Source organism: Castor canadensis, chromosome 10 (genome assembly GCF_047511655.1).
Source record: "Castor canadensis chromosome 10, mCasCan1.hap1v2, whole genome shotgun sequence".
In the NCBI taxonomy this organism is placed as follows: domain Eukaryota; kingdom Metazoa; phylum Chordata; class Mammalia; order Rodentia; family Castoridae; genus Castor; species Castor canadensis.
In genome coordinates this window covers 80,582,715-80,596,593 of record NC_133395.1, presented here as the reverse complement: position 1 = coordinate 80,596,593, position 13,879 = coordinate 80,582,715, and the positions used below count along the sequence as shown (strand labels likewise).

Below are 13,879 nucleotides of genomic sequence, written 5' to 3'. Positions count from 1 at the left end.
ATATAAAGGAGGAAAGAAGTTTTACTTTCCAGAACATTTATTTTTTTCATTTATTTTTTTGGAAGGGGGGGGGATCTGGAGTTTGAACTCAGGGTCTTGAACTTTCTAGCCAGGTTCTCTACTACTTGAGCCACACCCCTAGTGAAATCAACTCATTAAGTCTCTGATAAGCCTCAAACAGAAATACTTACAACAGCAAAGGAAACTTATCTTAATAAAAAACCATTAAGAATGCCTACAAACATATTACACCAAATGATTCTACCAATAGTTACAAGGACAACAAAAAAGAATGCTCTGGTTTTTGTTTTTTCAGACTTCACTTTTTATATGGGAAAAAGGACAAAAGAAACTGATCAATAAACAATGGGAGATTAAAATGGAACCACTATACAAATTAGGAATATAAACAGGGCTAGGGATATAGAGTTCAGGGGCACAGTGCTTCCCAAGCATGCACAAGGCCCTGAGTTCCATCTCCAGCACAAAAATGAAATACTGAAAAATATTCAGGACACCTGAATTCAGGATTAGAGAGAGAAAAATAAACCAACTCCCACTAGATAAATGTATGAGCCTTCCGTGTACAGGAGCTATAAAGAACTCTTTTCCAGTATAAATGAAGCCCAACTATCTAATCAAATCTTAGATTCAATTTTTTATTTAAAACACTCACCAAGTCCACCAAGTGATTCTTGTCACTTAATTTGTGATTCTGACACTGAGTAAGCAATTAACAACACTTTTAAGATAGCAAGTAAACAAAGAACTAAGCAACTGGCCTAGTTCTTATCTGAAAAGAACTGAAAAGGCACTGATAAAGATAAAATCATCAGTACTGAGAAGATTAAACACTCTCACTTCCATAGTTACGGTTGTTTCAAAAACCAAAAGACCCTAATGAAACATAATTAGAGGAAAAAAAAGAAATATACTTTCATGCCATGTTTTCTGGGCTTCAGATATAAATAATCATACACACATTTTATACAAATTTTCTATGGATTCTACTATATGCAGTTAGTGATTTAAAAGAACAAAATTAAGTCTAGCAATTCCAAAATTAAATTTTCCCTTCTCAGACATAGGGGAAGAGGAATCTACATTTAACTTTGGTGAAAAACAATGATATCCAGGGTTAGTGGTACACACCAATAATCCCAGCACTCAGACTGAGGCAGGAGAATCATGAGTTCAAGGGCCAGCTTGGGCTACATAGCAAAATGCACACACGCACGCATGCACGCACACACATACACACAGACACACACACACACACACACACACACACGAAGAAAAAGGAAAAGAATGAGACATAATTGATTGAAGCCAAGGTATCAACAAGGCAAAAAAATAAATAAAAAAGCAGATATAAGAAGCAATTTATGACAAATTGGGTAATTTCAAAAATGTACTATATAGTTGAATTTTAACCAATAAAATAAATTTTTGATATTCCACTTAAATATCAAAATTAACACCTCAAAATGATTTAATTTTCTTCCTAATTTTTCCTTCTATATGAAGACATGAAAGCATGTCATTTGGATTCTGACAAAGCCAGTGGACCACATGGGACAGTGCTCAAGAGTATATGGCTGGAGGTACTTGCTGCTGTAAATCTAATCAAGAAAATGGGGCCCAAGGTATAGCCTGTACATAACATGCTTCCTACCAACATTCGAATACAACTTGAACTTAACCTGAGTCAATGACATTGAATGGAAAAAATTTATTTTATTTACTAACATCTAACTGAAATGTAAGATTCTTTCATCCTGATAGGAGCAAAAAAAAAAAACAAGCCACTTAGCATTAGTTTAGCAGGACCTGGGACTATCAAAAATGAAAATTTCCAATTTTGATATAGTGCTTGGTAGAGATACTTCAATATAATCTTTACTTCAACATTAGTTACAGCCACTGTATTTTATAAAGTGGCACACAGAACTGCATTTCAAGAACTTTTTGCTTATCCTGATAGCTTTATTTTTATACACAATGGGCTCTCTTTATAGTCAAAGAGTACATTCTGAGAATGCGTGTGTCCATATTACAAAGCACACAGCAGTGAGGAATCTGGATTAGAGAAAGTGAAGATAAAACCTCACAATGACATAAAGTTGTACTATTTTTACACTAAGTAAGATTAAGTAATAAATTCAAGTAAAAATTATAATTCATGTAGTCAGTAAAAATCCTAAGATCACCTCTTAATATTACAAGATACAAGATTGGTTTGGGCAGAGGAAACAAAAGTCTTTAGAAGAAGAAAAAGAAAAAAAAAAAAGTCCAGGCATGGTGGTACATGTCTTTAATTCCACCTATTCAGGAGGCTGAGATCAGAAGGACTACAGTTCAAGACCATCCTTGTTATTGAGCCTTCATATCAACAAAACAAGCTGGGAGTGATGGTCTACAACTATAATCTCACTCACAATGAAGGTGTAGGTAGGTGGATTGCAGATCAGGCTGGACTGGGCATAAAAACATGAGAACCTCTAAAAATTAACTAAAGCAAAAAAGGTCTGGGAGCATAGATCAAGTGTAGAGCACCTGCCTAGCACCTCATGTGTTACATCACTCCATATTGCAGTTTAGGATTTTTTTAAAAAATACATATTCTACTTGTGTAATGTTAAAAAGCATTCTAACTGTAAATGGATGCTAAAAATGATGGTGCATACCTGTAATACTTAGGAGACTGAGGCAGGAGCATACAGAGTTTGAGGACAGCATGGGAGACCATGTCTCAAAGAAATCACTCACACACACACACACACACACACACACACACACAAAGGTGGGCATAAGATTGCTTTACAGAGTTTGAGGACAGCATGGGAGACCATGTCTCAAAGAAATCACACACACACACACACACACACACACACACAAACAAACACAAACAAAGGTGGGCATAAGATTGCTTAACAAATATCCCTCCCCCCAAAAAAACAAACCTTAACAGACATGGCAGAAACAATAACAAAGTTCCTCAGGAGAATACTAACAGGAACACTCTTAACCAAGCAAACCAAGTCTCATACAGTAATGGACAGGCATCATGCATCTCCTGACATGATGCGCCCAAGAAGACAGAGTATCGCTTGAGATATTCATGCACAAAGTGCATTATCTCCATTCACTCCTGAGAAAATACTGAACACACAAATTGAGGGGCACACTACAAAATGGCCTGTAGTACTATTCCAAAGTATCAACAAAGAGCGGACAGAACCAAGACTTCCATCCCTAGCCAAGATGAACAAAACAGGGACTAGACTTAATTTCACACCTTTAAGAACTGAATACTCCGCAAATGATATGAAACAATGTCTTGGAAAGTTTACTCAGGAGTATATAATTTCCTAAAACATAAATAAATAATAAAAAAAGGGAAAGAAATAAAGTGAGTCCCATGGCTACCAACGCCAACTGACTGGAGGCAGTTGTAGCATGGGAAGGAGGAGAAAGAAGGTCTAGTAATTTCACTGAGCTGAGAAAAGAGATGAAGTTCTGACCAACTAGAATATGGGAGGCAGAGTAAAGAAGACAAGAGAACTGCACAAAAAAAGAAAAAAAAAAGAACTATGGCTATCTAAAGAGATGTGTTCTTAAAGAAGTCTCTGTCTGAGAACTTATCTTTGAGAAGAAACCACCTGAGAACACAGAACCAGAGAACCACATTAAAGGAGCCACCTATGGTGACCAACAGTTTTAATCCCGGCACTCCAGAGGCTAAGGCAGTGAGACTGTCTTTATTAAAAAAAAAAAAAAAAAGAAAAAGATATATATATATATATATATATATATATCTCCAAAAAAACAAAAAAAACCCTCCAAAATGCAGCCAGATGTGGTGGCTCATGCCTATAATCCAAACTACTGGGATGGGTGGAGAGGAGAGATTCAGAGGATCACAACTCAAAGAACAAATTGGGTGTGCTAGTACATGCCTGTCTACACAGCTACATGGGAAGCAAAAACAGGAGGATTACAGTCCAGGCTAGTACAGGCAAAAACTCAAGACAGCAAAAAAGGCTAGTGCCTCCCTATCAAGCCTGAGGACCCTGAGTTCAAACCCCAGTACCATCACTACAAAGAGAGGGAGGAAGGGAGGGAAGGAAAGAAAAGAAAGGAGGGAGGGAAGAAGGGAGGGAAGGAAAGAAAAGAAAGGAGGGAGGGAGGAAGAATAGGGAGGGAAGGAATGAAAGAGAAGGGAGGGAGGGAAGGAAGGAGGTGGAGGAAGGAAGGAAGGAAAAGAAAACGGATTACATTTTATCATTCAGGATGGCACAAAATAATGACTTTATTCCATGATTAAAGGCCTACTGTGCACAAGATACTGTTCACTAAGAACATGTATGTGAAAATGATTTTTGAATAACACAAATATCTAAAGGTAAATGAGCATGCCACAAAAAAAACCCCACAGGTAAAATTTAGTGGAATTAAGAAATCTTATTTGATATATTGTAAGAACTTTTGTAAATGCCACAATGTATCCCCAGCACAAAATAAATAAATAAAAATATTCATCATCTGATATGTTTTAAGTTCATAAATTTTTAACATACTTTTACACTTACTATATGTCAATAATATGAAAACGAAAATAAATTTTAATGCATTTCAAAATGCGCATTATTTTTCAGCTATGTATTAAAGACCGCAGCAGTGCTTTAACCTTGGCTTTAAGTCCCATCTTCATTCCTGCTTACCTCAGGCTGCATTAAGAAAGAGTCCTGCATGTGATCTCGAACCTCCTTCAGGAAGCTTGGATGGCTACCTACCTAAAAAAGATGTTAAAGACTTCATAAATACATTTAAAGAAAGACTGCTAAACTGAAAGATAAATGAGCTATAAAAGTTGCTTCTCCATTATCTATGACTTACAAATTCATTCCAACTTTTAAAAACATGTATCTGTCCTATCCCCACTAGTGTTATCAACTTACAGTTACCAAGTAATTTTAGTTATCTGAGAAAAATTATACAATGAAAAAACACAGTAATGTAACAATGGGGAAAGGAAATAAAAGGTAAAATACCTTAAATTTGGTTCATCTCAGAAAATCACTTCTTAGATGACTTAGTGTGTTCTAAGATCTCTTTAAAACATACTGAACTATGATGAAATCTCAACGCCTTGTAAACACTCTGGAGATTATAATTACAATTTCCATCATCTACAAAATGGATTGGGTTGGGAAGTCTTTTTAAAGCATATGTGACAGCTTCCAACACACAATACAAACTTACATCCTTGAGTTCACAGAAACGTTTAAGAAGATATCCTTCCTATTTTCCATGAAAGTCCTAACATCATGCTAGAAGAGGGAAACTACTGAAAGTCATTATACAGTCACCACTGCCACTTTCAAATTACTAATTAGATGTATCAGAAGATTATTAGATAGATGTATTTTCCTGAAACTAAGGAGATAAACAACAAAGGTAGCCAAGTTACATGCTAAGAGACAAAGGTCAAAAAGGGGAAAAAATTAAAAAATCACACAATTTTAAGTTTACAAGCTGCAGAGAAAAAAAAGCCATTCTCTAGAGCATCTCATGTAGTGGTCTTCAAACCTGTCTGATTGGGTGTCATCAATAAAAAGAACTCCCACCTCTTAACTTATGAATTATGAACATATAGTATATTAATTTTAAAACATGTGCAAATAACATTTTAAAGAATAAAACAGGAGAAGTACTTTAAATAACTTTTATTTAATAATGATGGGGGCTTGTGGGTATAGCTCAGTCGTAGAACATGTGTCCAGCACGTGCAAGGCTCTGGGTTCAATCTCTAGCACCAAATAATTAATAGTGATATCATAAAACACATACTGTATCTACTAGAACAGGGGAAGTTAAGAGGGGAACAGGGAAAAACTCCTGCTCCTCTCAAATCAGTGTAGTATCAGCCAAAGACCAGAAGGGAACCAGAACATCATATCTACTTAATGATAACAAGGAGGCAAAACAGAGAGGCTGAACTGCTTCTTCCTCCTGGCAATAATGATGCTGTGGACTTAGTGCCTTGCCAGACAAGTGTCAAATAAGCCAGCTAAAACAGAAGTTTTAACTATGGTGAAGTCAAAGACCAAGTATGAGACCTAACTATCCATTCCACTAGGCAGTAATAAAATACTCTGAATCCAACCACAAATTCTGAGGTGGTCTGACCTAGTAAAAAGTCAAAATATGCACATCTCAGTAACAAGGCCAAAACTGAAATTACATAGTCTGAAGAGAGGCCAGTCACCCCAACAATGGGGAGACTGAAGCAGCAAGACAAAAAAGTTCAACACCAGGCTGGACCACCTAGGAGAGCCTGTGCTTGTCTACCAAGGTCAGACCAACATGTTCATTATTAGAGTTACAAGAGGAGAAAAGAAGAAAAAAGTCATGTAATCAGATACATTATAATCAAATTGCTGAAAGACAGAGAATTTTGAGAAAAGGAAGAGGGAAGTGACTCAAGACAAAGAATACTCAAAAGAATTAATCACCAATGTCATTTAAAAAAAAAAAAAATGGGATGAATTCCAAGATGGCGGCTAGAGGTAGGAAGCAGAAAGCGACCCTCCTATAGTGAAATCTTGGAGAGACGCTGGAGACACACTTTGCAGGCATAATCACCGAGAAAAGGCATAACTTTGACCCCTCCACATCTCCACCCGCGCAGAGAATCTCCACTTCACGTTAAACGGAGAACCGAGGAGGCCCCCGGGCCGCCAGTGGCCGGCGCCCATACGGCTTGGGAAGACGCGGACCAGGTGAGCTTCGCGGTACCGCGGTTCCCCCACAGACAAGCCTGGGCCAGAGCAGCATAGCCCCCTGGACAGACTGACCTCCACCCGGGAAAAAAAGAGAAACTGAGTACTAAGCAATAAGAACAGTTAAGACACGCTGGAAAGAGGGTGGGGCGCCCTGAGTGCTGAAGATCGGGGGAAGGGACTCCTTCCCGGGACTGTAAATAAACGAGCAGGGCGGGCCGGAGAGGCTCTGGCGGGAGCGGGGCGCGCCCAGCAACCAGGAGCGGGGACGCTTGTGAGAGGAGGGAAGACCCACTTCCCACGTGAACTGTAAATAAACACGCAGGCCTGACAACGCGGGGCAGTGTCGCCTTTCCCAGTGCTTGGAAAGGGGAAAGCCTGTGGCAGAGGCCGCCGCACAGGAGAACTCTGAGCAAACCAAGCCTGTGGGACCAGGTGAGTGCTAAGCTCACCCCAGAGATCGGCATAAATAACGCCGCCAGCTACAGGCTGAGAGCAGCAGGCAGGCAAGCCACAGTTGCAGATACCACTCTCAGAACTGTCTCCAGATGCTTTTTTTTTTTTTCTCCCTACCTTTGATGAGAGAACAACCGAATTACACCTGCAAGCCGAAAAACTTACTGAAACTGTATTGCATTTGAACTGGGGACACTTGGTGGGGCTTTTTTTTTTTTTTTTTTTTTTCTTCTGTGTGTGTGTGAGTGTAGTTTTGTTCTACTTTATGCATCCCCTTTGATGAGACAACTACAGAACAACATCTGAGGCACCAACTCCAGGACTGGAGATTGAGACGGACATCCAAATTATTAAGACTGAAATTGCATTGCATATAAACTTGGAAGTTTTTTGGTTTTTTTTTTTTTTTTTTTTTAATTTTCTATTTTCCATTTTATTTTAATTCATTTTTATATATAGATCTTACTTTCATATACTTATTTTTTATTTTTTTTATCTTTGATTTTCAATCCTCTGTCTCTCTATTGTCTGTTCAGCTTACTGTCGATTAGTACACTAACACTCCCTGTTTATACCTTTGAAACTCTCTTGTCTGATACCTTGTTCTGCTTTCTCCCTGTTGTCTGTATATTTGTTTTCCCCTTTTCTTTAACTTCTTGCTTTCCATCTCAGCTCACTCTTCCATTCTCAATATTACCATTGTTATTATTACAAGCTAGAAAATACTTAATTACACACAGTACAGGGACAGTAACAACACCAAGGACAATGACGGGAAGACAGAAAAAACAAGGAAACCAGTTTCCCCACAGCAAAAATTTAGTGCAGGAACCAGAGGGGAATGAAGAGAACAGAAACTCAGATCCAGACTCCAACAAAATGAAGATAAACTATGCCAAAGGACCCAATGAAGCCCACAAGAATAATTTAAAAGAAGACATACTACAGGTACTCAATGAGAATTTTATAGAGATGATACTGGATAGGGTCAACCAAAATGTACAGGAGACACTCAAGAAATTCCAAGACAATAAAAATAGAGAATTTGAAAAAGCAAAAGAAGAAATAAAGGAAACCATAGAAGCACTGTATAAACACCAAAGTGAAACAGAGAACACAATGAATAAATGGATAAATGAACTCAGGACAAAAATAGACAACAATAAAGAAGAAAACAGCCAGGATATGGAAAACCTCAGAAAAAAGAACGAAACAGAACTGCAAAACAAAACGGAAGGCCAATCCAGCAGAACAGAACAAACAGAAGACAGAATCTCAGAACTTGAAGATGAAATGGTAATTAAAGGAAAAACTGAAGAACTATTAATTAAACAACTCAAGACCTGTGAAAAGAAAATGCAAGAACTCACTGACTCCATCAAAAGACCAAACTTGAGAATCATGGGCATCGAAGAAGGAGAAGAGGTGCAAGCGAAGGGAATGCGTAATATATTCAACAAAATAGTAACGGAAAATTTCCCAAATCTAGAGAAAGATATTCCCATACAGATGCAAGAGGCCTCCAGCACACCAAACAGACCAGATCAAAATAGAACTACTCCACGACATATCATCATTAAAACAACAAGTTCAGAAACTAAGGAAAGAATATTGAAGGCTGCAAGAGAGAAAAAACAAGTAACATACAAAGGTAAACCCATCAAAATCACAGCAGACTTCTCAACAGAAACATTAAAAGCAAGAAGAGCGTGGGGTGAGATCTTCCGGGCACTGAATGAAAATAACTTCAACCCCAGGATACTCTACCCAGCAAAGCTATCATTCAAAATAGATGGAGCAATAAAAGTCTTCCATGATAAGCAGAAACTAAAACAATATGTGACCACAAAGCCACCATTACAAAAGATTCTGCAAGGGATCCTGCACACAGAAAGTGACACCCAACTTAACCATGAAAAGGCAGGCAGCACCAAACCACAGGATAAGAAAAAGCAAGACAGTAGAGAGTAACATCAAGTTAGGTACACACAATCAAACCTTCAAACAACTAAGATAACTAAATGGCAGGAATCACCACATACCTATCAGTACTAACACTTAATGTTAATGGACTTAATTCACCCATCAAAAGACACCTTTTGACAAAATGGATTAAAAAAGAAGATCCAACAATTTGTTGCTTACAGGAGACTCATCTCAACAACAGAAATAAGCATATGCTTAGGATGAAAGGCTGGAAGAAGATTTACCAAGCCAATGGCCCCCGAAAACAAGCAGGAGTAGCAATACTTATCTCTGACAAAGTAGACTTCAAACCTACATTGATCAAACGAGATAAAGAAGGACATTCCATACTGATAAAAGGGGAAATAGACCAAAAGGAAATAATAATCATCAATCTGTACGCACCCAATGTCAACGCACCCAATTTCATCAAACATACCCTGAAAGACCTAAAAGCATATGTAAACGCCAACACAGTGGTTGTGGGAGACTTTAACACTCCATTATCATCAATAGATAGGTCATCCAAACAAAAAATCAATAAAGAAATCCAAGATCTAAAATATGCAATAGATCAAGTGGACCTAGTAGATGTCTACAGAACATTTCATCCAACCTCTACACAACATACATTCTTCTCAGCAGCCCATGGAACCTTCTCCAAAATAGATCATATCCTAGGGCACAAAGCAAGCCTCAGCAAATATAAGAAAATAGAAATAATACCATGCATACTATCTGACCACAATGCAGTAAAAGTAGAACTCAACAACAAAAGTAAAGACAAAAAACATGCAAACAGCTGGAAACTAAATAACTCATTACTTAATGAAGAATGGATCATCGATGCAATAAAAGAGGAAATTAAAAAGTTCCTAGAAGTCAATGAAAATGAAAACACAACCTACCGGAACCTATGGGACACAGCTAAGGCAGTCTTGAGAGGAAAGTTTATAGCCATGAGTGCATATATGAAAAAGATTGAAAGATCCCAAATCAATGACCTAATGATACATCTCAAACTCCTAGAAAAACAAGAACAAGCAAATCCCAAAACAAATAGAAGGAGACAAATAATAAAAATAAGAGCTGAAATCAACGAAATAGAAACCAAAAAAACCATACAAAGAATTAATGAAACAAAAAGTTGGTTCTTTGAAAAAATAAACAAGACCGATAGACCCCTGGCAAACCTGACTAAAATGAGGAGAGAAAAAACCCAAATTAGTAGAATTAGAAATGCAAAAGGGGAGATAACAACAAACACCATGGAAGTCCAGGAAATCATCAGAGACTACTTTGAGAACCTATATTCAAATAAATTTGAAAATCTAAAAGAAATGGACAGATTTCTAGATACATATGATCATCCAAAACTGAACCAAGAGGAAATTAATCACCTGAATAGACCTATAACACAAAATGAAATTGAAGCAGCAATCAAGAGTCTCCCCAAAAAGAAAAGTCCAGGACCTGATGGATTCTCTGCTGAATTCTATCAGACCTTTAAAGAAGAACTGATACCAACCCTCCTTAAACTGTTCCATGAAACAGAAAGGGAAGGAAAACTGCCAAACACATTTTATGAAGCCAGTATTACACTTATCCCAAAAACGGCAAAGACACCTCCAAAAAGGAGAACTATAGGCCAATCTCCTTAATGAACATTGATGCAAAAATCCTCAACAAAATAATGGCAAATCGAATTCAGCAACACATCAAAAAGATTATTCACCACGACCAGGTAGGCTTCATCCCAGGGATGCAGGGGTGGTTCAACATACGAAAATCAATAAACGTAATAAACCACATTAACAGAAGCAAAGACAAAAACCACTTGATCATCTCAATAGATGCAGAAAAAGCCTTTGATAAGATCCAACATCATTTCATGATAAAAGCTCTAAGAAAACTAGGAATAGAAGGAAAGTTCCTCAACATTATAAAAGCTATATATGACAAACCTACAGCCAGCATTATACTTAACGGAGAAAAATTAAAACCATTCCCTCTAAAATCAGGAACCAGACAAGGATGCCCACTATCTCCACTCCTATTCAACACAGTACTGGAATTCCTAGCCAGAGCAATTGGGAAAGAAGAAGGAATAAAAGGAATACAAATAGGTAAAGAAACTGTCAAAATATCCCTATTTGCAGACGACATGATCCTATACCTTAAAGACCCAAAAAACTCTACTCAGAAGCTTCTAGACATCATCAATAGCTATAGCAAGGTAGTAGGATATAAAATCAACATAGAAAAATCATTAGCATTTCTATACACTAACAATGAGCAAACGGAAAAAGAATGTATGAAAACAATTCCATTTACAATAGCCTCAAACAAAATCAAATACCTAGGTGTAAACCTAACAAAAGATGTGAAAGACCTCTACAAGGAAAACTATACACTTCTGAAGAAAGAGATTGAGGAAGACTATAGAAAGTGGAGAGATCTCCCATGCTCATGGATTGGTAGAATCAACATAGTAAAAATGTCGATACTCCCCAAAGTAATCTACATGTTTAATGCAATTCCCATCAAAATTCCAATGACATTCATTAAAGAGATTGAAAAATCTACTGTGAAATTTATATGGAAACACAAGAGGCCACGAATAGCCAAGGCAATACTCAGTCAAAAGAACAATGCAGGAGGTATCACAATACCTGACTTCAAACTATATCACAAAGCAATAACAATAAAAACAGCATGGCACTGGCACAAAAACAGACATGAAGACCAGTGGAACAGAATAGAGGATCCAGATATGAAGCCACACAACTATAAGCAACTTATCTTTGACAAAGGAGCTAAAAATATACGATGGAGAAATAGCAGCCTCTTCAACAAAAACTGCTGGGAAAACTGGTTAGCAGTCTGCAAAAAAACTGAAACTAGATCCATGTATATCACCCTATACCAAGATTAACTCAAAATGGATCAAGGATCTTAATATCAGACCCCAAACTCTTAAGTTGATACAAGAAAGAGTAGGAAATACTCTGGAGTTAGTAGGTATAGGTAAGAACTTTCTCAATGAAACCCCAGCAGCACAGCAACTAAGAGATAGCATAGATAAATGGGACCTCATAAAACTAAAAAGCTTCTGTTCATCAAAAGAAATGGTCTCTAAACTGAAAAGACCACCCACAGAGTGGGAGAAAATATTTGCCAATTATACATCAGACAAAGGACTGATAACCAGAATATACAGGGAACTTAAAAAACTAAATTCTCCCAAAACTAATGAACCAATAAAGAAATGGGCATGTGAACTAAACAGAACTTTCTCAAAAGAAGAAATTCAAATGGCCAAAAAACACATGAAAAAATGCTCACCATCTCTAGCAATAAAGGAAATGCAAATTAAAACCACACTAAGATTCCACCTCACCCCTGTTAGAATAGCCATCATCAGCAACACCACCAACAACAGGTGTTGGCCAGGATGCGGGGAAAAAGGAACCCTCTTACACTGTTGGTGGGAATGTAGACTAGTACAACCACTCTGGAAAAAAATTTGGAGGCTACTTAAAAAGCTGGACATCGATCTACCATTTGATCCAGCAATACCACTCTTGGGGATATACCCAAAAGACTGTTACTCCAGAGGCACCTGCACACCCATGTTTATTGCGGCACTATTCACAATAGCCAAGTTATGGAAACAGCCAAGATGCCCCACCACTGACGAATGGATTAAGAAAATGTGGTATCTATACACAATGGAATTTTATGCAGCCATGAAGAAGAACGAAATGTTATCATTCGCTGGTAAGTGGATGGAATTGGAGAACATCATTCTGAGTGAGGTTAGCCTGGCCCAAAAGACCAAAAATCGTATGTTCTCCCTCATATGTGGACATTAGATCAAGGGCAAACACAACAAGTGGATTGGACTATGAACACATGATAAAAGCGAGAGCACACAAGGGAGGGGTGAGGATAGGTAAGACACCTAAAAAACTAGCTAGCATTTGTTGCCCTTAATGCAGAGAAACTAAAGCAGATACCTTAAAGCAACTGAGGCCAATAGGAAAAGGGGACCAGGAACTAGAGAAAAGGTTAGATCAAAAAGAATTAACCTAGAAGGTAACACCCACATACAGGAAATCAATGTGAGTCAATGCCCTGTATAGCTATCCTTATCTCAACCAGCAAAACCCCTTGTTCCTTCCTATTATTGCTTATACTCTCTCTACAACAAAATTAGAGATAAGGGCAAAATAGTTTCTGCTGGGTATTGAGGGGGGGGGAGCGGGAGGGGGTGGAGTGGGTGGTAAGGGAGGGGGTGGGGGCAGGGGGGAGAAATGAACCAAGCCTTGTATGCACATATGAATAATAAAAGAAAAATGAAAAAAAAAATGGGAGGCCAAAAAGCAGTGGACTATATATTTTAAAGACTGGAAGAGCCAGGGGCAGGGCTCACACCTGTAGTCCTAGCTACTTTGCAAGCAGAAAATTAGGAAGGTTGAAGTTTGATGCTAGTCCCAGCAGTTAGTTAGACCCCCCCATCTCAACCAATGAAAAGCTGGGTGTGGTGGTGCATGCCTGTCATTCCAGCTACTCAGGAAGCATAAAAAGGAGGACTGAGGCTAAGGCTAACCTGGGCTTAAAAGCAAGACCCTATTCAAGAAATAACTAAAAACCAGGCACTGGTGGCTCAA

General features: G+C 38.0%; 1 protein-coding gene across 1 annotated transcript in view; it reads right to left on the bottom strand.

The window, feature by feature from the left end:
- The window catches only part of LOC109695263 (zinc finger MYM-type protein 2), a 97,269-nt gene that overhangs the window by 51,581 nt on the left and 31,809 nt on the right, over positions 1 to 13,879 (bottom strand). The window contains 1 exon segment of the mRNA XM_020177681.2: positions 4,725 to 4,796. Within this exon segment, the coding sequence (XP_020033270.2) occupies positions 4,725 to 4,796 (72 nt within the window).